At 35.4% G+C, this 25242-nt stretch overlaps 1 protein-coding gene and 2 pseudogenes across 1 annotated transcript; 1 reads left to right on the top strand and 2 right to left on the bottom strand.

The window, feature by feature from the left end:
• Positions 1-8648: 8648 nt before the first annotated feature.
• Positions 8649-15104, top strand: LOC120212497 (annotated as a pseudogene).
• A 2696-nt stretch (positions 15105-17800) lies between these two features.
• Positions 17801-19455, bottom strand: LOC120212305 (annotated as a pseudogene).
• Positions 19456-24411: 4956 nt separating this feature from the next.
• Positions 24412-24868, bottom strand: LOC120212358 (disease resistance protein RGA2-like). Its single transcript, XM_039210698.1, has one exon. It carries the CDS (start codon positions 24853-24855, stop codon positions 24496-24498), a length of 360 nt encoding a protein of 119 aa, XP_039066629.1. The 5' UTR covers positions 24856-24868; the 3' UTR covers positions 24412-24495.
• Positions 24869-25242: the final 374 nt, after the last annotated feature.

Genomic DNA, 25242 nt, shown 5'->3' with positions numbered 1-25242 from the left:
ATATAGCATGGTTCATATTTCAGTTAACCGACAAGTGTAATCCAATCTTCCGTCTTCTCCGAAAGAACAACTCTGGAGCTTGGGATGAAAGCTGTCGAATTGCATTCGATAGCTTAATGGGGTGTGTATTGGGTCAACATGACGAGTCCGAAAGGAATGAAAGAGCTATCTACTACTTGAGCAAGATGTTCACCGATTGTGAGGTCAGATATCCTCCTATCGAAAAAGTTTGATGTGCTTTAGTCTGGGCTACAAAAAGACTCCAACAATACATATTGTATCACACCACTTGGTTGATTTCCAAGTTAGATCCCCTAAAATACATTATGGGTGTGTCTACTCTATCTGGAAGGTTAGCCCGATGGTAGATGCTATTGTCTGAATTCAATATCGAGTATGTGAGCCAAAAAGTTGTAAAGGGAAGTGCCATATCGGAGTTATTGGCAAGCAGAATCGAAGAGAATTACGGGCCATTGGACTTTGATTTCCCAGACGAAGACTTGATGGTTATATCCTTAGAAGAAGCATGTACTTCAACAGACAGTTCCTGGAGAATGCATTTCAATTGTGCATCAAATGCATTAGGATATGGCATCAGGGCAATCCTGATCTCTCCAGAAGGGAATCACTACCCCTTTACTAGCAGACTGAACTTCTATTGCACCAACAACATGGTAGAATATGAAGCTTGTATTTTGGGGATTTAAGCGGCGTTAGGGTAAAATATAAAGACCTTAAGGATATACGAAGATTCAGTATTAATAATCTATCAGCTCCGTGGAGAATGAGAAACCAAGGATGCAAAGCTGATGGAATACTGGAGGCTAATACTGGATTTGCTCGAAGAATTCGAAGAAGTTACTTTCCACTATGTGCCAAGAGAAGAAAATCAAATGGTAGATGCTTTAGCTACCTTGGTAGCCACATTCAAGGCTGGCGGGGAGTCTAAAATGATGTCAATTGATATGCAGTCGTATGAGTACCCGACTCATTACTACCAAATCGAGGAAGTAAAATACACTAAGCTTTGGTACCATGACATTCTGCAATACATCAAGCATCGAAGTTATCCAGAAGAAGCCACTAAAACTGATAAAAGAACCATTAGAATGATGATAGCTAGATATGTCCTTGACGGGGAGGTCTTGTGCAAAAAAAGCCATGATCAAGTCATGTTAAGGTGTGTCGATGCAGAAGAAGCTAAGATGATAGTGGAAGAGGTATATGACGGAGTTTGTGGAATACATGCGAATGGACATATGATGTCGAGGCAGATAATGAGATGCGACTATTTTTGGTTCACACTGGAAAGTGATTGCATCAACTACGCCAGAATATGTCATAAGTGTCAGATTTACGGAGATAAAATAAATGTTCCACCTCATCCACTTCTGTGATGACATCACCATAACCTTTCTCTTTGTGGGCCATGGATGTTATCGGGCAAATACATCCGAAGGCTTCAAATGGTAACCATTCATCATTGTGGCAATTAATTATTTCAAAAAATAGGTAGAGGTTGTGTCATATGCCAGTGTCACTCAGTCCACTGTTTGCAAGTTTTTAAAGAAAGAAATCATACGTCGGTATGGTTTACCTGAAAGGATCATCACCGATAATGCTACAAACTTGAACAACAAGATGATGGATGCTGCTTGTGAGCAGTTCAACATAAAGCATCACAACTCTACTACTTATAGACCAAAGATGAACGGAGCAGTAGAAGCAGCAAATAAAATATTAAGAAGATAGTGGAGAAAACAATTGAGACTTACAAGGAATGACATGAGAAATTGCCTTTTGCTTTGTTCGCTTACCGAACCTCGGTAGGAACCTCGACTGGGGCAACTCCATTTTCACTAGCTTATGGAATGGAAGCAATGTTGCCCATTGAAGTAGAGATTCCGTCACTCCGGGTCTTAACAGAATTCAAATTACATGATGCAGAATGGGTGTAATCCTGATATGATCAGCTGAACCTGATAGATGAAAAGAGACTGAAAGCCATTCACTATGGTTAAATCTATCAGAAACGAATGATTCGAGCACATGACAAGAATGTGTGCCCAAGAATATTCCGTGAAGGAGATCTGGTGCTTAAAAGAATTTGGCAAATTTATAAAGATTTCAGAGGAAAATGGATGCCAAATTGGGAAGACCTTATGTCGTGAAAAATGCCTTCTCCGGAGGAGCACTTGTCATGGATGAAATGGACGGACCTAAACTACCAAATCTCGTCAATTCAGATGCAGTCAAGAAATACTTCGCTTAGAATAAAAAACCGAGAAGCGTCCTAGTCGAAGAAGAAAAAATAAAAAGAAAAGAACAAAAAAGAGAAAAATGTTTATGGTGAAAACCCGAAAGGGCGTCCTAAATTGGAAAAAAAAAGAAAAATAACAAAGTAATGAAAAAAGAAAAGAAAAAGAAATAAGGTGGGTTCAAGATGAAAACCCGTAAAGGGTATCTTGCAACCAATGATGAGTCTAAGTTGAAAACCCGAAAGGGGGATTTGGATATTGATTCAAGAAATCCAGACAGTGGAAATGTCTCGGCATCTGAATCTTCTACAGACTCAACAAGTCGGAGAAAGGTTGCACTCTCCAGAACGTTGTTGCATTTTTGAAGATTCCTTGACAAAGGCTGCGTTCAAGGTCACCTAACGGCTTGTCAGTTCAACATTGCCTACATTATCGAGATCTAAGAATTTTATTCGCACATCATTATGTATTCATTTTCCAGAATATTTATCATGTATTATTTATTATTTTTCCTTTATGAATAAAAATCTTTTCTCTAAATCAATTCCTTTTGAGCATCTTGGATTGAACTTAAACCTAATGATTTATTTACTTCTGCAAAAAGATAATTGCATATTATTATACAAAGATTCGTTGAAAAGTACAAGTACCCAGAAGCCGATCAGGGCTCATGCACACACTTGAGATGGTCGAGAAACATTTCCCAAATCAAGGATCAAAAATTAAAATATGCACATTAGACCTAAACATTTGAAGAATTCAAGATCGGGAATCAGGGCATCCAGATTCCAGAATCAACAAGACAAGAAACCAGAGATCGAGATTTCTCTCCAGAGCCAAAAATAACATATGTTGCATATGTATTTTAGGCACACCTAAGATCATTACATCCATAGCATCCCATATATGCATAACTTTGCAGGTTCTAGCTAGAGTCAATTTCAACTTCGCAGCGAAGGATAATGAGCTCGAAGCGACACGACTTACTCGAGATTGGATTTCAACTTCACAATGAAAGATATCCAACTCAAACCAATTTGGTGAAACAAAGATTGGATTTCAACTTCACGACGAAGGATATCCAATTCAAGGCTCAACTTCACAATGAAGGAGCCATCCATGATTTCAACTTCACGACGAAGGATATCGTGTCCACCAACAACATTCATCTTTAGATTGGATTTTAACTTCACGACAAAGGATATCTAATTCAAGGCTCAACTTCACAACAAAGGGGTCATCCACGATTTCAACTTCATTACGAAGGATATTATGCCCACAAGCAATATACAATACTTGGATTTCAACTTCACGACGAAAGATATCCAATTCAAGGCTCAACTTCACAACGAATGGGCCATCCATGATTTCAACTTCATGATGAAGGATATCGTGCTCACAAGTAGCATTGGATTTCAACTTCACAACGAAGGATATCCAATTCAAAGCTCAACTTCACAGCGAAGAGGCTTCCCAATTTCATTCAGAGCCAATTTCAACTTCACGAGGAAGGATATTGGACTCGAAACAACGCAACTTACACAAGATTGAATTTCAACTTCATGACGAAGAATATCCAATTCAAATCTCAACTTCACAACGAAGGGACCATCCACGATTTCAACTTCACGACGAAGGATATCGTGCCCTAAAGATTGACCCAACTTCACGACGAATGAGTCATCTGTAACACAGTGACACCTAAATCTTCAAGTCAAGTTTCATCATCAAGATGAAATATCTTGGGCTAGAATAAGATTCAAGGGCCACTTGCAAAAAGCTCTAGGTTTGGTTTCAACTTCACAACGAAGGACATCGTTCTCAGAGTTTTCCAGTTCAACTTAACCTCACGATGAGGGAGTCATTTTGGGATTCAATTCAAAATGACAAACCAATCTTAATATCATATTTCAACTCTATGACAGAGGACATTCGATATAGACGAAATTTGTGTCTTTTAATCTTTACTCTATTCTCGTTACACGATAACGAGCAAAGAGGGGCAACTGAAGATAGTTAATTTCGACCGCTTAAATTATAATATATATATATATATTATTATATAATATTATAAGTTGTAATATATATATTTATTTACATTTCATTTTATGTACATGTCCAAGACCCAACAAGGGCCCAAGTACAAACGCTACACGTCTAACACCCCCAAACCCATCTGTCTGAATCTGCTGAAGTCCAAGACCCGCTAGAGTGAAACCCAGTCCAGGACCCGAATCCAGTTCCTGCCCGATACGAACTAGGGTTTCAAAACCCTAATTTCCCATCTCCACAGCGCCGCGCAGTAGCCCCCAACAGCCCGAGTCCACAGCCGATTTTCTCGACCATCAACAACATGGGTGCACGGGATTCATCCACAACCAAAAAACAAGTGTTAGAGTTCAAATAAAACTCTAAAAAGTCGGGGATAAGAATAGTATTTTTAGACTATAAATACTATGTAATCAACAATATTTGTAACACAATTTTTATACGAAATACAAGCACAAGTATTACACACACAAATACGGGCAGAAAAATCACAAGCAACTTGCAAGAAATATTCGAAGCATTTTCTGTAAATTTTAAAGAGAAATCTAAGGTGAAAAGTTCGTACCTTTTTGTCTTTGGCTTGCATGTGGTGTCATTTTCTATTTTGCTTTTTTCTAATGGCCGATGAACTCTAGGGGGAAGAGTTCGAAATCTATTTTCTAGATCCACACCCCTACGAGGCTAGCTTTAAAAAACGGTTTGGATTTTTGGACTTTGGGTAAAAATGGCTTTCAAATGGTAAAAAAAAAATTGGTCTTACCGTCGATGACCGACGGTCGACGAGGTGGCACAGCGGCCAAAATCTGGAAACAGCTGTGACTGTTCTTCCTTGATGAAGAGCAGTTGAGAGAAAATGAGAAACGTGGAGAGGGGCTCTCGTTTGGAAGTATGCAAATGAGAAACTTTTAAATTTTTTTGGGGTTTATAGAACCTATCGACCTGACTGGTGACCCGTACGTCGACCCTAACTCAAGAAGGATCCACGTGTTTCTGTATATTAAAGGGTAAATCGCTTTTTGGTCATCCTTTATTTTAATTCTCCCATTTTAACCCCTAATTTTAGCTCTTTACCCCGATTTTTTTTTAATTTCACCCTCTATTCCACTATTTTTTTCAATTTAATCCTTTATTTGTAATTATTATATTATATTTTTATTATTTTATTTCTCTACTATTATTATAAATTTTTTTCCTTAATATTTAATTATACATATATATATATAGCATTATTATATATATACATATATATACATATATATACATATAATTATTTTTATTCATTTGTTTTATTTAAATATTATATTCTATTATTTTACATATATTTTTTTATTTAATTTATTTTAACATTAATATTTATATATGTATTTTTTTCACTGTATTTTTTTCTATTTAATTTCGTCACTTGTTTTAGGCCTTTGTTTTTTGTTTTAGTCTTGTTTTATGGTTTTTATTTTTATTGATATTATCATTTTATTCACTTTGTTTCATTTTTATTTTATTTTTTTCTCTCTTCTTTGCTTTGTTTATTATTTCCATATTTACATTTCTTACCTTAATTCAATTTTGTGCTTCACTACAAATCTAACATTTCTTTTTTAAAAGTACAATTTTAAATTCGTCAGAAGTAAGTAATTTGGATCGTTATTTTACATTTTCATTTAAAGTTACAATTTTATTAACTTAAGATAACTGGAAATTACGTAGTACCGAAAGGGCATTTCAAGGGTGCTAACCCTTCCTTGACTGTAACCGACTCCTGAATCCGACGCATCTTTGGTAAGACGTAGATCAGGTAAGAAATAAGGTATTCGATCAACCCATTTGCTTTAAAATAAATGATCGGTGGTGACTCCAATTCGTTTAATCAAAGTCGAAACTCAATTCCGTCCGGGCCCACCTGAAAGACGGTTCCGACAAATGGGTAAGGTAATATTTTGCCTCATGCAAAGGTGTAAGAATGCAAATCGATATAAATTTGAATATGATAGAGTTGTGGGAGTGCATCTGCATGACACGAGCCGCAAATAGTTTAGACGTTTAATATAAAATTTTATCTCAATATTTTTATGTCGTCTTCCTCTTTTTTTATTTTTATTTACTCGGAAACGAAATTAATTTTAATATTAGTTATCAATCATCGGTTGTTATTTTTTTTCATACTTTTTCTTGGTTTCTTTTTTTTTTTGAGTTTTTTCAGTTTTAAATAAGAGTTCTTATGACACGTTTTTTCTTTATTTTTGTGGCACGTTCTAATAACTTTTGGTAAATTTTCGCATACATCTGCACCCGTGTTGATGTTTGTACAAAGATCTTCATGATAATTGTTTTATGATTAGTTTATTGGTGGTCACGAATTATTAGATCCATTATTTGATAAAAAAATTATTTGTTGATATAATCATAATTGTGTAGCAAAATAATTTGTCAAATTGTTTGGGTCGCTCACCAGTCTAGCATTTGGTAAAGCGTCTCTTTCGATATAGACAAAGAGTTTTATGAAAGTTATTGATTTTTTTATGTTGAATTTAATTCTTAATGGAAAATTTCATTTTTTTAATCTTTGTGTTAAATATTTGTGTTTTATATATGGTTTTTTTTAATATCGTCTCTAATTTTCTCTTTGAATGTGTTATAATTTTGGTTCATTCTATTATTTTTATTAATGAAATTAAGTTGTCATTGTTTTAAAAAATATATATCTTTTAAATATTTTATTTGGAATTAAAATGATAAAATTATATTAAAATTAATGAGTCCTTGATTTATATCATTGTATATCAACATAAATGTACATATATAAAAATAAAAATATTAAAATCGAATCAAATCGAATCGAATATGAATTTATATTTAAAAGTTAAACCGCAATTCGCTCCTTGAACGACCATCAATGACAATTGCCAAAGCAGGACGACTCAAAATTCTATTTGCATTAATTTGACTTGGCTCTTTCATAAATATATAAGGAGTGATTGATTGATTATGATCAACTAAAACAGAACCATTCCAATACAAATGAAATCAGTTCATAGTAATTGATTTTTAGGTAAAGTACATAAAATGCCCTCTAATTAAAGTATGTTATTTTGTTGAGTTCCTTAATTATTAAAAATTATAAAATGATCTTTTGACCATCGACTATTAAAAGTTATAAAATAGTCACTCGATTATTCAAATGCTATAAAACTCATAATTTTTCGTTAAAAATTTAATGGTCATCCGAGCTAAACATTAACATGCTGACTAAGATATGATATTCATTTAAGATTCTATTATCAAATTTTATCATATCTCAGTTAACAAGTTAATGTCCAACTTAGAATATCTCGATTTTTAACCGAAAAAGACAAGTTTGAAATATATAAATAGTTAAATGATCATTTTATAATTTTTAATAGTCGAAAAACTCACATTGATTTTTATGGTTAGTATGCAACTAAATATTTAAAATGTGGAATGATAATTTTAATATAATTATAAAATAATATATATATATATGTTTGATTTTAAATATTACTAAATAGATTTGTGTAAATTTGTAAATTAAACTACTAGAATATGAGTTATATAATTATATGATATTATATATTTAGATAGAAAAATCTGAAATTTATATATATTAATCTAGATAAAATATTTTTAATTTTTTAAATATCTTCTTTGATTTTGTTTAGTCGGCGGTGATATCGATTTTAATACTAATTGTTTATCGCCTGTTGTCTTTTCTATTTGTTTTTTAATAAGAATAATTTTGTCTTTGTGATATGTTTATCTTTGTCTTTATGACACGTTTATCTGTCTTTGTGACACATATTTGTTATTGTTGTTAACGGGTCAATTTCTGCTCGTATAAATATATGTCTTTGACTCGTATCACACATGCTATTTCTTTTAAAATAGAATTTAAATAATTCTTTAAAAAATTAACTTATTATTATCATTTCTTCAAAATACGTCATTTTAAAAGTATTTCTCACCTGGTATATCTTTAGTGAATGTGTGTCATTTTGATTAATAATATTATTTGAATGTTATGTTCATAAATAAATCTAAAATAAATGTTATTTCCATAAATTAGCCATAGGATGAAATTATAGTAGAATGATTAAATGCATAAAAGAAACGCATAGTGCAAGGACTTTATATAAAATTTGACCAATATTAAGGGTAAGATAATTATTCGGAAAGAAAGCAAAAATATTTAAAATATTTCATTTGGGGCGCCAACTGAAAAGCGACAAAAACCCTAGAAAGTGCTTAGAAAATTGTAATGAAAAAAAGAAAAAGAAATTCAGTTTTCATTTTCATTAGACATTGATAGTCCCACGCTAAGACTATATATCAACTAATTAAAACGCTGTCCGAAGGAAAATCCTGTCAGATCTGCCCGCATTCATAGGCTTTCCTTTCTCAATATCCACTGCCTTTGTAATAATTCCTTCTTTCAAAAAGTTCCATATTTTTGTTCTGTTTTGCATCTGTATTGATGGAATGAACGAGATAGAACTATACAGTCTTTAGCGATTTTGTTGCTCTGGGGTGATTTTTCTTTAGCCGATTTGAGACCCCAAAAGCAAAAAAAGAAGAAAAATGTCGGATGCGAGAATGGCTGATCCGAGCAGGCTGCACTTGAAGAAGGAACTCACTCAAATCCGGAAAGCTGCCCGAGTTTTGCGAGATCCCGGGACCACTTCTTCGTGGAAATCGCCGATCAACTCCTCTAAATCTGTAGCGGCAGCGGTGGAAGCAGCAGCTGCAGGCTCGACTTCTACCTGTACTGCTTCGAGAAATCATTTAGGTAGTGAAAGTTTAAATAGGTCGAATGTGAATGTGAATGCTCATTTGGATTTATCTTTGTTACCCTTTAGAGTCGAAGGCAATAGTCATCGTGGTCGTAGTGTTGCTAATGGGAATGAGAAAGATAAGAGGGTTTTCCTTTATAATTGGAGAAGTCGGAATTCTTCATCTGTAAATGTGGATGATGAAGGGGATGATGATGGCGATGATGGGGATCAGTCGTCGTCTTGGATTCAAGGCAGTGTTGATGAAAATAGCTTGAGTGATGCAAGGAAGTGTGGGGATTCAAAAAGTGATACCTGTTTAGGTGAGAGTCGATCTGCTTCGTTGATGTTCAGGTGTAGAGATGCGAATCCCATCTCATCGGTCACACCTTCCGGCAAAAGAATGTCGGGGATCAACAAGAATAGTAAGAAGAATAGTTCCAGTTTTGATGTTTTTCCTAGATGTGATCCGAGAAAGAATGGTGTTAATAGGAATTCGGTATACTCGAGGAAATTGCTCAATGCTCATCCTGCATTGGCTTTAGGTTTAGGAAGGGGTAATTCTGTTGATCAATCTGATGACACTGAAGATTATAGTAATTCGGAGGATTTTCGCAAGATTTTAGGGGCATCCCCACTGCTTCTCAAGCTCAAGCATAAGAACTGGTCACATTCATCCTCTAGATTGTTGAGAACTGACAGAAGGGAAGATTCTTCTTATACGTATAGCACTCCTGCATTGTCAACTAGTTCTTATAAGAAGTATTTCAACCGCAATCCAAGTGTTGTTGGCTCATGTGATGCGACCACGACTTCATTGAATGATGGGGATGATGAGGTCGATGACCCTTTGGAATTGCCGGGTCGGCAAGGATGTGGGATTCCTTGCTATTGGACAAAGAGGACCCCAAAACATAGAGTGGTTTGTGGGAGTTGTTATTCTCCTTCTCTCTCTGATACTTTAAGAAGAAAAGGAAGTAGCATTCTCTGCGGAAGTCAATCCATGTACCATAGACATAGACGATCAGTGTCTCTTTCCAATGAGCGGAAAATTGCTTTGAGAAGTGCTCAAGGTGTTCTCCCATTGCTTAGCAATAGTGCTGATGGAAGAGGTGGTCATCCATCGGAACCAGATGTAGTGATGATGAGCTCTCTACTAACTTTGGAGAGCTTGATTTAGAGGCCCTAAGTAGATTGGATGGAAGGATGGTCATCGAGCTGTAGGAGTAGAGTAGAGATTGTAGCTATTACCGGAGAAACAGAGGAGGAGGGTACGCCAGAAAATATTAAGAGCTTAAGTCAGAAATACAAGCCAATGTTCTTTGATGAATTGATTGGGCAGAATATTGTGGTACATCACTTATAAATGCTGTTTCAAAGGGAAGAATTGCCTCATTTTATCTTTTCCAAGGTCCCCGTGGAACTGGAAAATCATCAACTGCCAGAATTTTCTCTGCTGCTTTGAATTGTCAGACTACCAAAGATGTTAAGCCTTGTGGCTATTGTACAGAATGCACTGAGTTTATTTCCGGGGAAAACAGGGAGTTTTGGGAATTTGATAGCACCAATAGAAGAGGGATTGATAGAGTTAGGTACCTTTTGAAAAGCCTATCAACAGGTATCCCATCAAGCTCTTCACGATACAAGGTTTTTGTTATTGATGAGTGTCATTTGTTGCCCTCTAAGATATGGTTGGCATTGCTGAAATTCCTTGAATATCCTCCACCACGCTTTGTGTTCATATTCATAACAACTGATATTGACAATGTTCCACGGACTGTGCAATCACGATGTCAGAAGTATCTCTTCAGCAAAATAAAAGATGGTGATATCATGGCCAGGTTGAGGAAGATGTCTACTGATGAGAATCTTGAGGTTGAATCAGATGCATTAGATTTAATTGCATTGAATGCAGATGGTTCACTTCGAGATGCAGAAACAATGCTAGACCAGCTAAGTTTGTTGGGTAAAAGAATCACTGCATCCCTTGTAAATGAACTTGTGAGTATGCTTAAAATACTTCCTTGACATGGTTACTTCATTTTCAGGTTTTAGTTGGTCGCTTTGTGAATGTTATGAAGTTATGGTTAGTAGAATAACATATTGAAATATAGTATGTTTGGCAAGTCCCAGCAATAAAGAGAACTATATATATATATATATATGTACACACTTTTTTACATATGAACAGTTTGAGTTATTTGGACAACTTTCTTCTTGCAGGTCGGGGTCGTTTCAGATGAGAAGTTATTGGAACTATTGGAATTAGCAATGTCATCTGACACAGCAGAAACAGTAAAAGAGCTAGAGAGTTGATGGACTCTGGGGTTGATCCAATGGTTTTGATGTCTCAACTGGCCAGCCTTATTATGGATATAATTGCTGGAACATACAATATTGCTGATTCTAAGTACAGCAACTCATTCTTTGGTGGACAAGCTTGTGAGTATCATCCAATTACTGTCTTATTGTTTCTTGGGCGGTGGAGAAAGCTTCTTTATATGAAAAAGGGCACTTACTTATTCTAATTATGATATAATTAGTTTGATGTGCTTTAGTCAACAAGAACATGTTGAAGTTTCCTCTTCTTTTGCTGGCCAATATACAAGATTTCCTTATGGCCCATTATTTTATGTTGAATACGCAAAGGACAATATACAAGATTCTCTTATGGTCCCATTTTCATGTTGAAATTGAACAAAATTGTTCTCTTGCGTCTTTCATTGACAATAGGTAGCGGCTATTTATAGTTTACAAGGAATGCCTAATCTAGGAAAGTGTTAATTACACAATATTAGAATTACTTTATGCATTTACAGCAGAATGTGTGAGATATAAGTTTCTTTTCTTTCCCAGTACCTATATATTTCCTGGGTAATACTCAATGATTGTGAAGATGCAAAAGAAAAGATAGTCTCGACTCTTGTATCAAGATGATCCCCTATTGCATTTTCTTCTGAATGTTAATCTTTTGCAGTGCTCTATGTATTTATTTTTTTTCTTACACTTGGCAGTGACTGAAGCAGAAATGGAGAGATTAAAAGATGCTTTAAAGCTTCTTTCAGAAGCAGAGAAACAACTAAGGGTTTCAAGTGAACGCTCAACATGGTTTACAGCTACTTTGCTACAGCTTGGTTCATTGCCTTCACCGGATCTTACTCAGTCAGGCAGCAGCCGGAGGCAGAGCTCAAAGACAACTGAGGATGACCTGCAAAGCATTTCAAGGGAAGCTGTAGCTTACAAGCTGAAGTCCAGAACTCAGTGTGTGCCTTGGAAATCAACTTCTGCATCATTACACAAATCTGTGAATGGAAATTCCAATCGTCAGGGAGAATTAGTGTCAAGGGTTGATGGTTATGGTTCCAATTCCAAAACTTCACACGGTCTATATATGGATGGTGGTGCTGTTCCTTCTGCACATGACAATAGTTTGAATGGAAATATGATACTTGCCTGCAGAAATTCTGAAAAATTAGATGACATCTGGGCAAAATGTATTAACAAGTGTCACTCAAAGACATTGAGACAGCTGCTACATGCTTATGGGAGGCTTTTGTCTCTTACTGAAAACGAAGGTAAGCTTATAAGCTTGAAATTATTTTGTATAATTTTGCAAATTCCCGAATGATATATAAGTATTCTTGATAAAATTACATCAAATCTGTAATATCTATCTTCCCGTTGTCAGTTTGTGAAAAATATATTTGAAGGTCTATGATGCATAAGTGTTATCGAAACACCAAAAGAGATGGGAAGTTTTACAGGGATAGATTCTCTTAATCTCTTTTTTATCTCTATGCTAGCTTTTGTTATTCTGACCTATCAATCTTGCTTCTTAAACCTTCTAGTTGAAATTTCTGAAGGTTGAATCGATATAAATCCAACTGCTATATTCGGTACATCTGTATCTGTACTTTCAGCTGTTTTTTCCATCTCTCGTTTCTTTATCCATCTAATAATGTACATGCCATACATCTGTTTAATATAGAACTTTACATTTTGGTGCAGCATTTGTTATTCATTTATCTCAATCTTTCAGTTTTTTTCTGCTAGCAGGTGTTCTAATTGCTTATCTCGCATTTGCGGATGGAGATATCAAGTCGAGAGCTGAGAGGTTTTTAAGCAGTATTACAAACTCTATTGAAATAGTGATGAGACGTAATGTAGAAGTTCGAATAATTCTCTTGGCTGATGTTGGGGTTTCTTTAAACAACCATGCTCATCCAGCTGAGATGCCGGAAAGTCTGCAGCATGTTGAAACTGCTTCTGGAATTGGAAGTGAAAGGAAGGCCATTCCTAAGAACGTGCTAGATGGTTTATCTAGTTTAGACTTGCATTCAAAGGGAAGTTTAGGTGATTTGGAAGGTAAACTGAGAGGACTACAAGATTATTCTAATTATTCTTCACAATCTATTGTGAGAACACCTGAGTTACTAGCTGAAGGCAAAGATGACTTTGACAGCTCAAAGGAAAGTAGGCAAGAGATTCCGATGCAAAGAATTGAATCCATTATACGTGAGCAAAGGTTAGAAACTGCGTGGTTACAAGCTACTGAGAAAGGCACTCCTGGATCAATGAGTCGGTTGAAGCCTGAAAAGAATCAGGTTCTGCCTCAAGAGGTCTATCGTCAAAGTAATTTGGGATCAATAAATTCATCGGCGTTCTCCTCTCAACAATGGGATGAGGAACTGAACCAGGAGCTTAAAATTTTGAAAACGAATGATGGACAAGAGGTTCAGAAGGACCAGATAGGTAGAAGGGCTGATCATTATCCCATGTCTCCCAGCTTACTGCACAATAGCAATTTAAGCAAAGAAAACCTGTGAGTTTGACTGATACTGTTACTGTTTTTGCCAATTATTTTCACCATTTAGTAATTCTCCTTGTCAACTATTAAATGCTAGATTCAAAGACTTCTGTTGAGTTTGGTAGGTCGATGCAATGACTAAGTACGTAATACTATAATTGAAGAAAAGGTCATAAAAAGCCTTCATGCTGAGAAACATTCTTGAAACCATTCAGCACTGTAGCGATTGATTATTTTTCATCATAACTAGAATCTAATACTGTTAGTGCTTTGGAAGAATAATTACTAGGTTTTGAACACTCCTAAAGCTGTAATCATTTCTAGCAGTTTCAGTAATTCTTAACTTTTTGATTTAGTTAATTTCATTTGTCTAGTTTTACAGTTATTCTGGAATAAGATTTTATTATTATTTAATATCTGGTTTAAATTGGTCTAAAGGTTTGCTTTGGAAGTTAATGAATGACCATTGTACATTTTCTTGTCTGCTTAACTAGTTGGGAATGTTCTTGCTTCCCATGTCTTTGACCGTTTGACGTAATAACTTGAATCATTTTTACTATTCTGTAACTAGTCGGGAATGTTATCTTTGCACTGGTTTGATGATACTTATTTTCTTTTTGATGTGAAGAAATAGACTATGATCTGTTCTTGTGCTGTATGCATCATGCTCATTCATGGTTTTTCTTTAGTGGATATGAATCAGGGTCAGGAACCAGAGGATGCAGTGGGCTTTTCTGTTGGAATAACTCGAAGCCGCCTAGAAGGGCAAAGGTACCCCCTCCCCAACACACACATGCACACGCACACTTTTCTTTCTCGCAACATATAAAAGCCGACAGATTTGTATCAAGATTATACAAAAGGACATGACCTTTTTTCTTTTAACAGGTCAAGGGAACACCTGTTCGATCATGCAAAACTAGACAATTTTCATTGTTTGGCGAGTGCGGGAAATCAAAGAAAATACAAAACAAAAGTAGAAGGTAATTTAGAATGCTCAAATCCATTCTTTCCTGATGTCATTTGTTTCTTATATATAGAGATATATAATTTATAAGTATTTAGTTTTCCTGTCAAGCCATGTGAGCTCCACGATATGAGAAGTTAATGTAAAGTTTCTGCTAGAATTTGGCAATTGTTTTTTTAGGTTTGATCATAATTTTTTATGGGTGAATAAGAGATTGGAAGGGAACTGTATAAGCTTCAGAAAATGCATAGTATGATGACTGCCCCAAGACCTGAAATGGTCTTATCTGTTGAACAACATTGAGACATCCAGTAAAATGACCTTTTAAATTATTCCAACAGGTTTTATTTTGTTATGTTCCCCTTAAAGATTGGGTTCCAACTTCCAATATGATTGTAATAACGTAAACATGATAACAACGAATGTAAAACCATCACAAAAGAACATTTACATTTAACGTGGAAAATTCCTTTTGGGTAAAGAAGAGAAAAATTACTATGTCGAAAAATAATAAAAGAAGATTTGCGTTTAATTGTGTTTTTGGGTTCAAATAATTTACTTTTAAATTATAATCTCTAATATCTATTAAGGGAAAAATTATTTATAAAAGTAACTTATATAGAAAGATATCTATTCAAACTGAATTTCTTATCATATTAGTGTGTAAATGGGAAAGTAGAGTTTTATATATAGATTGAACTATTCTATACCATCATTGCAAATCCTCATTTTAATCTTTATTTTAAATAAGTTTCTTCCTAATATTCTCGATCCGACAAAATAGAATTTGGGTCACACAATTCTAAAAATGACTTATGTCCTTGTGTGGTACGAAAAACTCGGAGCAAAATATGGATAAATTTTAATTCAGCCTATAGTCATCCATCGAGGCCGGTGAGGAGTTGAAGTTGGCAAGGGAGAGACTTCAGCTTTCTCCATCCGATCAGATGCAAAACTCGAAGGGAGTGACTGAGATGTTGGATGGAATTCAGACCCGGGATTTCTTGCATCTCTCCGGAGAATCCACCTATGTTAATTTTCGCACACAGTTAAGGCTGCTAAGGCTGTCTTCTGGAATGCTCCTCAATCTTGGACATCTCATGATGGTTAAATCAAAAAGAGAATGCAACCCCCCAAAACCTTATGGAACCGATATCAGTTGAGGTAAATCGGATATCGTTAGATTGCAAAGGCAGGTTCTGGATAGCAATGAGTTTGGCAGCAGGCGTCTTAATCCTTCGCCTGTTTCGATCAATTCCAATTCTGCTAGAGGAGAGAGTTCATCTATACTTGGAATGTGCTTCAAATTAGGACAAAGACCATATTCTCAATTCTATAAGACATGGCAATGGTCCTCTCAGTGGAAATCTCTCCAATTTGCTGCGTGAAGCGATATTTAATCTTTCAAGATAGGAAAATCCTTCCATATATGGAATGGAAGTTAAATAGGGACACGAGTTTATCTCTAGTTCTTCTAGACAAGAGGCAGTAGACAGTCCAGCTCCGATCTTGCTTAATGCTACACATTCAATAATCCAGTGCTTTTCAAGGGATGAACATCTTCCTTCTATTGGAAGAACTTCCAATGTGTTGCAGCAATCAACTGTAAGATTTCGAAGGGAGGAAAATCCTTCCAGATTCGGAATCGAACTTAAATCGGGACACTGATATAGCAATAACTCTTTGAGACAAGTGGAGGTTGACGGTCCATCTCCAATCTTGCTTAATTTTGTACACCAGGAAGCTTTTCAAAAGCAGAACATTGTCCCATTAGTGGAACACTTTCCGAAAAGGGACATTCAAATATTTCCTCCTCCTTTAACCAAGGAAACATGATCGTATTTGCTGCCGCCATTTTCGTCCATTCTTTTAGATTTGCATCCCCTCTAAGGTGAATTTTTGCAATGCAGGAAACACCTTGATCACCTGTGTTACCACCACTACATTGACCGTAATGAAATTCAATGGATTCCATCTTCACCAAGTTTTTCAACTTAAGAAATTGGAGGTTCTGCAGTTGGCCTAAAGGAAGACTTGTACATTTGCAGTTGATTAACTCCAACTGCAAATTGTTGAGCAAAAACAAACCAGTATTGGAACCATGAATAGGTCTAGACATCCATGAAGGAAAGTTTTTTCCTGGAAAATCAACAACAATCAAGCTTTGCAAATTTGAGTGGGGTTGGAGACCTTCCATCACTTGCTCACTGTTATAGTCCCGTGCTGTCCAACTCCATTCGAGTATCACTTTGTATAATTTTTCTTTCCGGTGCAGATTCGCTCCATTAGCCTCTTGCTTGTGTCTAACAAGTTGAAGGTTGCATATCCTCAACTCTCCATGGAGTTCATTAATGCATCCGAGCTCCTCAATCCGATGTCCCCTTTAGGAAATCACGAAAAATACGGGCAACCTTTGAAGACAAATTAGGTTTCCAATATTACCTGGCTGAAGTTCTTCTCTATTCAAAGTATAAGTGCTTCAAGCTTATCAAATTCTCAGTCCATATGGAAGTGTGATTCCCCATAGGCCCATCAGTCCATATAAGTGCTCGGATTAAAGTCATCGAGATGTCTAAATACCTCAAGTGCTTCAATTCTCCAAGGGAAGCTGGCAACGCAAGGTATAATTAGCCTTCAAGCTTGTGAAGGTTCTTGAACAGATCAATCTCCGAAAACAATGAGTGCAGTTTTGGAGCGGCTGTTGTCAACATTATCGCTAATTCTTCGCCATCACAACCGATATTGAGATGCCGAATATGAGAGACTTCATCTATGCCAAAATACTTCTCTTGGTGTTTTTGTACTGTTAGCTATTGGTTATATAGTTTTCTGTTTATGTACACTGTTGGTTCATTTTGAATAAGTTTATTGTTGAAGTAAGCATTTTTTATTATCATCCATAAACAAGAAGAAATTATACATGCTGCAATGAGATAAGTCATCAAAATTTCACCAAATTTCATTTAGCATTCAATATGGAGAGTCACATAGATAAGAAGACATTGTAAACCCCAAAAAGAAAGTGTACCAGGAAGGGGAAGCCGTAAAAACTTTTAATGAGGTGATGATTTAAGAAAGAAAAATGCGGGAGTGCCAGACCTACTTAGATATCCATTGATTGTGATCCGGATAGAGCCTTCGACTTTTTATCCTTTTTCTTCTTCCCGCCATTTTTGTTCACCTTTTTCTTTGGTTTCTCGTCTAAAACAGGCTGTGTGTTTTGTAAGTGTTGATGGATGGCAGCGAGCGGGTTTACTTGGAAAGCAGGATGCTCGAGAACTGCAGTCAATTGTTTTCCTTCTTTTAATCTGATGAGAATTCATCCATTAAAATCAGTTAGTTAATGTATGTGATAATCAAACATTATAACATGATAGAATCACAAAATCAAAGCACGGACATCAATTTTTGCCTAGATTTGCAATTGAGCTTGAAATCATTGGCAGGAGTAGGTTGTTTGAAAGCTTTTAACTAACTCTGACAGGGCAGAGGTCATATGCTTTCAGTTTCTCTGCCGGCGTCGAAGCTTCTTCTGGTCACAAACAAGAAATTCATTTGCAAAATATAAATCCAAAACCAAGGGCATAGATATTCATATTATTTTGCAACTTGCCAAAGGGTATCACTTGCACCATTGCTTTATCTTGCCTTTCAGTGCCTAATTTAGTAATTTTTCTAGTAACTCAGAAGAACAAAAGATTCATGGTATCATCCAGTAGTAATCTTACTCCAATCATACTATCATCCATGTCCTAACATTCTGTTTCCAAATGTTAATTAAGCCTATAATTGTGTGTTTCCGAAGAAAATTTGAAAAAAGAAACAAAACATATCAGCTACATTTATATACCCCAATATGTAAAAAAAAAAAAATCTGTTAAAGACACAGATACGAGGTTAAAGTGAGAGTTTTTCAGTGCATCAATGAATCCACTCCAAGAACTCAAGACAATCTGCCACAGCATGAATTACATATTATTATTCATTGAGTATCGAGACCATGACGAATTCCAGATACGTTAAGGAACTCGTATAAATTTTAAAACTTTTGCAAGCAAGATTCTAATCACCTTTGTTATGTCCTTCTTGGCAGTCAAGGAAGCAACTGTATCTCTAACCTCTGCATATATAAAAAAAATACCGTTGAAACTTTAAATGTCAAAGAAAATTAACTAAAAAGTAGTTTCTTTTCTCAGAAGAGTTGGAACTCACTTGCGTAGAACTGGACTTCTATCGAACTTTTTATCTGACTTAGAAGTAGAATCTGGTCTGTCAAGAATAAAAGAAGATGAAAATCATAAAACTGCATAAACCCCACAAATTTACAATGAAAAGGGAAAAGCAAACATACTCACCGAGAGCTTGGTTTTCCCATGTTTAAACTCCAAATGTTAAGTTGGAAACTCAAAACCCTAAATTCCCCAATCGCTTAAAGTACCTCCGTGTCTCTAACGGCCAATATTTCCCGTTAACTTGAAAAAGTAACGAAAAAGAGGGAGGAATTTTAACTGGAAAAAAAATTAAACCCTATTTCTCCCCCTAATTTTGGTCTGAGTCTTTGCCTTCCTTCACTCACTCAAGCACGATAGAATAAGAAAGGGTCTGGAGATTTAATAATTTATTTATTTTATTTACTTTTAAATAATTTTTTACTTTAATGTTTTGGGTTTGGACCAAAAGAAGCCCAATATATTAATTAGATTTGGGTTATGTTATGGGTTTTTATAAAAAAATAATAAAGGTTTTTTATTTTTTTATAAGTTTTAAATTTTAATTAATTGGTAATTTCATGGGTTATATTTATTTGGGAGATTAGATGTATATATTATTTTATTTTATTGATGAATGTTTAATAGTTTCTATTTTTATTTGTTATGAGTTAATATTTAAGAAATTTATAAATAAATATAAAATAATCAATGATTGTAAAATTATGTTCATGTATTAAAGTTTAAGTGTTAAAAACACTCTAAAATCATTAAAGTGAATTTTTATATTATTTTATGGTAAGTTGTATGAATTCAAAATAAAATCACGTCCATGATATTCATAATGATCGCTAAAAAGGATTAATAGTAAAAAGGTGTCTAACATATTTTTTTTAGTTTGGTTTTAACGTTTTTTGAGTCTAATTTGAGACAAACGTTTTATTTCGTAACTCATTTTGGTGCCTGGCCGTGATGGGCAATTAATTTGGACGTTAAATGCCACCCGACATGGGTATAATAATCAAAATGAATTTTGTAATTAAATAATACACATTAATTAATTGAAATTGAAAAAAAAGAAGAAAAAAACTATTTACCTTTAACCCTAATAAATTTTGCTCTCTTCCCCGTCACTCTCTTCTCATTTTCTCCATTCCTTTTCTAAAATTTAATTGAAGAACCCTAAGTTAATTCTGGGAATCTGCAAGTAGGGAGTGAAGGATGTCAAGTGGAAGTTCAAGACCTCGTTATGGTTCAATGGTCGTGGAATGTAATTGTGAAATGAAAGCTCTTATTTGGATTTCTAATAAGCCATGGAGGAAAGGGAAACAATTTTGTGGGCCTTGTCAACCGAAGAGGTAAGTTTTGATTTGCAATAAATTGTTTCTTAATTTTTTTTTCAGTAGGTAGAATCGGTGCATTGAAGCTTTAATAGCCTAATAATTTAATTCTTTGTATGGTACAAAATCGGTGTAATTTTTTTAAGTGGGTAGACAATGAACCAGGCAATGGATGTATTGATGAAGACTTGAAATTTCAAGTGGAAATGTTGATGACAGAAAATAGGAATTTGAAAGTTGAAAACCAACAATTGAAGAAAATTGTAAAATGTACAAAGAGAAGGACAAGTGCTTTATTCTATAGATAATATTCTTTACTTCTTGGATAATGTACTTCATGGTGAAATTTGGTATTTAGATGAATGATGGTAAGACAATTGTTGTTGAAGGAAATTTATTTCTTGTAATGTTGGTGTAGTTTTTGTTGAAGGAAATTAAACCAACAATTGAAGAAAATTGTAAAATGTACAAAGAGAAGGGACAGTGCTTTATTCTATAAGATAATATTCTTTACTTCTGGATAATGTACTTCATGGTGAAATTTGGTATTTAGATGAATGATGGTAAGACAATTGTTGTTGAAGGAAATTATTTCTTGTAATGTTGGTGTAGTTTTTGTTGAAGGAAAATTTATTTCTTGTAATGTGTAGTTGTTGTGGGAAGGAATTTTGTTTCTTTTAAGTTTCTTGTAATGGATAGTATTCTTTACTTTTTGGGATTGTGTACTTCATGGTAATGTTGAAGGAAATTGATCTTAAATGTTCCATATATTGAAGTTAACTGCCAAAATAGTTGAGATACAAAATGCATATCTAAACAAAATGAGTTGTCGACTGCCCAAATAGTTCAATGAGTAAACAAAGTCAAATCTTGAGACTTCATGTGAGTAAAGACAATGCAACACAAAAACACAAAAGAAGCATAAACTTCATTTTAAGGTTTCTAAATTGTTGGTCTTTTGATGGGAAGCTTTGTCTTGTTAATTGGAAGCTTTGTCCTGTTGATTGGAAGCTTTGGATCAATGTGGAAGTTGTCATTGAAGGTGACTCAAGATGCTGAAGGTGTTGTTGTTGTACCACTTGAACTATGCATCCTGGCTGTAACAAATGGCCTTGTGTTAAGTGAAAGAAAGCAGCACTTGACTTGGTCTTCCTGACTGTAAAATGAAAGCAAATAAGAGCTGTAATATGCATTTTAGAAGACAACCGATGGTTAATTTTCGCAGGCAGTTAAGGCTTCTAAGGTTGTCTTCTGAAATGCTTCTCAATCTTGGACATCTCATGATGGTTAAATCATAAAGAGAATGCAGTCCCCAAATCTTCTGGAACAGATATCAGATCAGGTAAATCGGATATCATTATATTGCAAAGGCAGGTGTTGCATAGCAATGAGTTCGACAGCAGACTTAATCCTTCGCCTATTTCGATCAGTTTCAATTCGGCTAGAGAAGAGTTCATCTATACTTGGAATGTGCTTCAAATCAGGACAAGACCTTATTCTCAATTCTTTAGACATGGCAATGGTGCTCACAGTGGAAATCTCTCCAATTTGCTGCATGAAGCGATTTTAATCTTTCAAGATAGGAAAATCCTTCCATATGGAATGGAAGTTAAATTGGGACAAGAGTTTATCTCTAGTTATTCGAGACAAGAGGCAGTAGACAGTCCAGCTCCGATCTTGCTTAATGTTACACATTCAATAATCTGGAGCTTTTCAAGGGACGAACATCTTCCTTTATTGGAAGAACTTCCAATGTGTTGCAGCTATCAACTGCAAGATTTCGAAGGGAGGAAAATCCTTCCAGATTCGGATCGAACTTAAATTGGGCACTGAAATAACAATAACTCTTTGAGATAAGTGGAGGTTGACAGTCCATCTCTAATCTTGCTTAATTTTGTACACCAGGAAGCTTTTCAAGAGCAGAACATTGTCCCATTGTGGAACACTTTCCAACAAGGGACATTCAAATATTTCCAACTCCTTAACCAAGGAAACATGATCGTATTTTCTGTCGCCATTTCCGTGCATTCTTTTAGACTTTGCATCCCCTCTAAGGTGAATTTTTGCAATGCAGGAAACACCTTGATCACCTCAGTGTTACCACCCCTACATTGACCGTAATGAAATCATTACCCATGTATTCCATCTTCACCAAGTTTTCAACTTAAGAAATTAGAGGTTCTGCAGTTGGCCTAAAGGTGGAAGACTTGTACAAACAACCAGTATTAGAACCATTAATAGGTGTTAACACAACAATCAAGCTTTGCAAATGAGTGTGGTTGGAGACTTCCATCACTTGCTCACTGTTACAGTCTGTACCGTCCACCTCCATTCGAGTATCACTTTGTACAAATTTTCTTTCCGGTGCAGATTCGCTCCGTTAGCCTCTTGTTTGTGTTTAACACTTTGAAGGTTTGCATATCCTCAACTCTTCATGGAGTTCATTAATTCATATGAACTCCTTGATCCGATCTCCTTTGGAACTCAAGAAAAATACTGGTAACCTTTGAAGACAAATCGTTTCCAATATTAACTGGCTGATGTTCTTGTCTATCAAATATAGTGCTTCAAGTTTATCAAATTCTCAGTCCATATGGAAGTGTGAGTCCCCATAAACCCACGAGTCTCATTGTCTGCAATTGTAAAGTTGATTATGGACTCCGGTGTTGCTCTGATGAAAGTCTCGAGATGTCGAAATATCTCAAGTGCTTCAATTCTCCAAGGGAAGCTGGCAACGTAAGGGTTTAATTAACCCCAAAAAACTTAAGGACTCTCAAGCTTGTGAAGGTTCTTGATAGTTTCTTGAAGAGATCAATCCCCGAAAACAATGAATGCAGTTTGGAGCAACTGTTGTTAGCATTAATGCTATTCTTCCCCGTCTCGCAACCGATATTGAGATGCCGAATATGAGAGACCATCTATGGTGAAAGTGAATTTTTCTGGAAAAATTAAAGTATCAGACTTTGACACAGACAATGCCAGATCATGTACCAAGTCGTGCATCTTGAATGTGAGAATATTCCCGAATGTATCCTTCTCGACTTCTTGGAATAAAGTATTTGATAACAATTCATTCAAGTATTTGTTACCAATATCCACCATTTCCATGAAGCTTCCAAGAAATTCTTTAGCCATCCAAAGTTGGATCAACTAGTCTTTCTCAAAGCAATAATCTTTGGGACACATGGCACAGTATGCAAACACTTCTTTAACGATGAAGAGATAATCGATCAAAATTCAATTTCAGCACGCTTTCCATTGAACCCCATACATCACTTTTTTTGAATTTTCATCCATGCATCCTGACTTATTTCAAGTTGCACATCGTCCCTGCTATAGCTTTAGCGACTAATGGCACACCTTGACACTGTTTAGCAATTTCTATTCCAATGAGCTCTAGTTCTCGAGGCATGGAGAGCCTCTCGATGCACGTTCTTTAATTATCGACCAACATTCATCGTCTTCCAGTCTTCCTGCTTGATGCCATTGATTCGGATGCTTGCACTACTGATGACTGCACGTCGTACGACAACTCCATTCCCCCCCATTTTACAGATCCCTATAAGACAAAGTTCCTCCATTTCTCGACACTCAAACACATCAAGAACAAGATACTTTATCTGTTCCTTCTCTCCTTTGGCCTCTTCATCTTCTCTTTAAGTTTCTGGACTATGGCATTCATACTATCAGATATTAAGTATGCTGATTGGGGAAATGATCCAACATCTACTTTAAAATCCGTTTGACATCAAAAACATTAGAAACACATACCCAGATTTTGACATCAAAATGCCTTCGACATTCACATCCTTGTACCCCAGCTTGGCTAAAGTAGTTTTTCCAAGGCCACCTGGTCCTATTATAGGTACGACAGAGACAACTTGGTCATCACTGGGATTGACTAACAGTCAACAACTTTTGAGACATCAGTTTTCCTTCAACAATGTTTGAGTCATCCATGGAAGAGTTTTCCACATTTGATCTTCCAAATGTGTGAGATTCATGATCCACAGCACTCTGCTGGAGACCAATTGATTGACCAATTTGTTATGGTCGTCCAAAGATTTAAGGATGTCCTTAACTTATTAGTCATATTGAAACGAAATACTATTGAATTGGAAGGAGAAAAGAAGTTGAGTACTTTCCTCCCAAAGTGTTCCCGATTCTCTACTTTTTATTTGGAGAATTTCATAGGAAAACTCATCCAATACATCATCAGCCTCGTAATCAACTGCTTTTAGCCTCTGCAACCAAAGCTTCACCGAGTTGTTCTTCGTTCGACCTTCCTCCGCATCTTGCAAGAAAGCTTTGATCATTTCTAGTGAGTCACCAAGTCTTGTCAACTCATCCTGTAAACCCCATGCAAGGTTGATCTGTTCTGCAGTGATTGGAATCACCTTTGACAAAACCGCTTCTAAAACAGCGCCAACATAAGTTTCAGCCATGTTCGATGATTCAATACCTTCAAAAGCACGAAACGTTAGGAAGACCCTTGGAAGGAAAATGAAGATTAAAACAACAAATATTTGCAGGGATGAAAGGTTTTACCAAGTGAAGGATTATGAGAAACGAAGACGCCAATGGCAATAATGGACCTATCTCTACATGTATATAAAAAAATACTTAAAATTAAAACTAAGAAAATAAGATGTCATCACCTTAAGGTAATATCAATTATTTTAAAAAAATACTTAAAATTTAACTTTAGGTATGATTTTAAAATAATAATAATAAACAGGTGACTAAAACGGAATCGAAGTAATAATTAAGAGAGTAAATCGAATTTATCCTTATTTTTCACTATACTTGGGCATGAGGACATATTTGATATT

The sequence above is a fragment of the Hibiscus syriacus genome, unplaced genomic scaffold, assembly GCF_006381635.1.
Source record: "Hibiscus syriacus cultivar Baekdansim isolate YM2019G1 unplaced genomic scaffold, ASM638163v2 tig00110013_pilon, whole genome shotgun sequence".
Classification (NCBI taxonomy): Eukaryota; Viridiplantae; Streptophyta; class Magnoliopsida; order Malvales; family Malvaceae; genus Hibiscus; species Hibiscus syriacus.
This window is presented reverse-complemented; position numbering and strand designations above follow the sequence as displayed.

Excerpts from the sequence above, each read along its gene's own strand:
- LOC120212358 (XM_039210698.1), bottom strand. The coding sequence starts at position 24,855 with ATGGCTGAAACTTATGTTGGCGCTGTTTTAGAAGCGGTTTTGTCAAAG.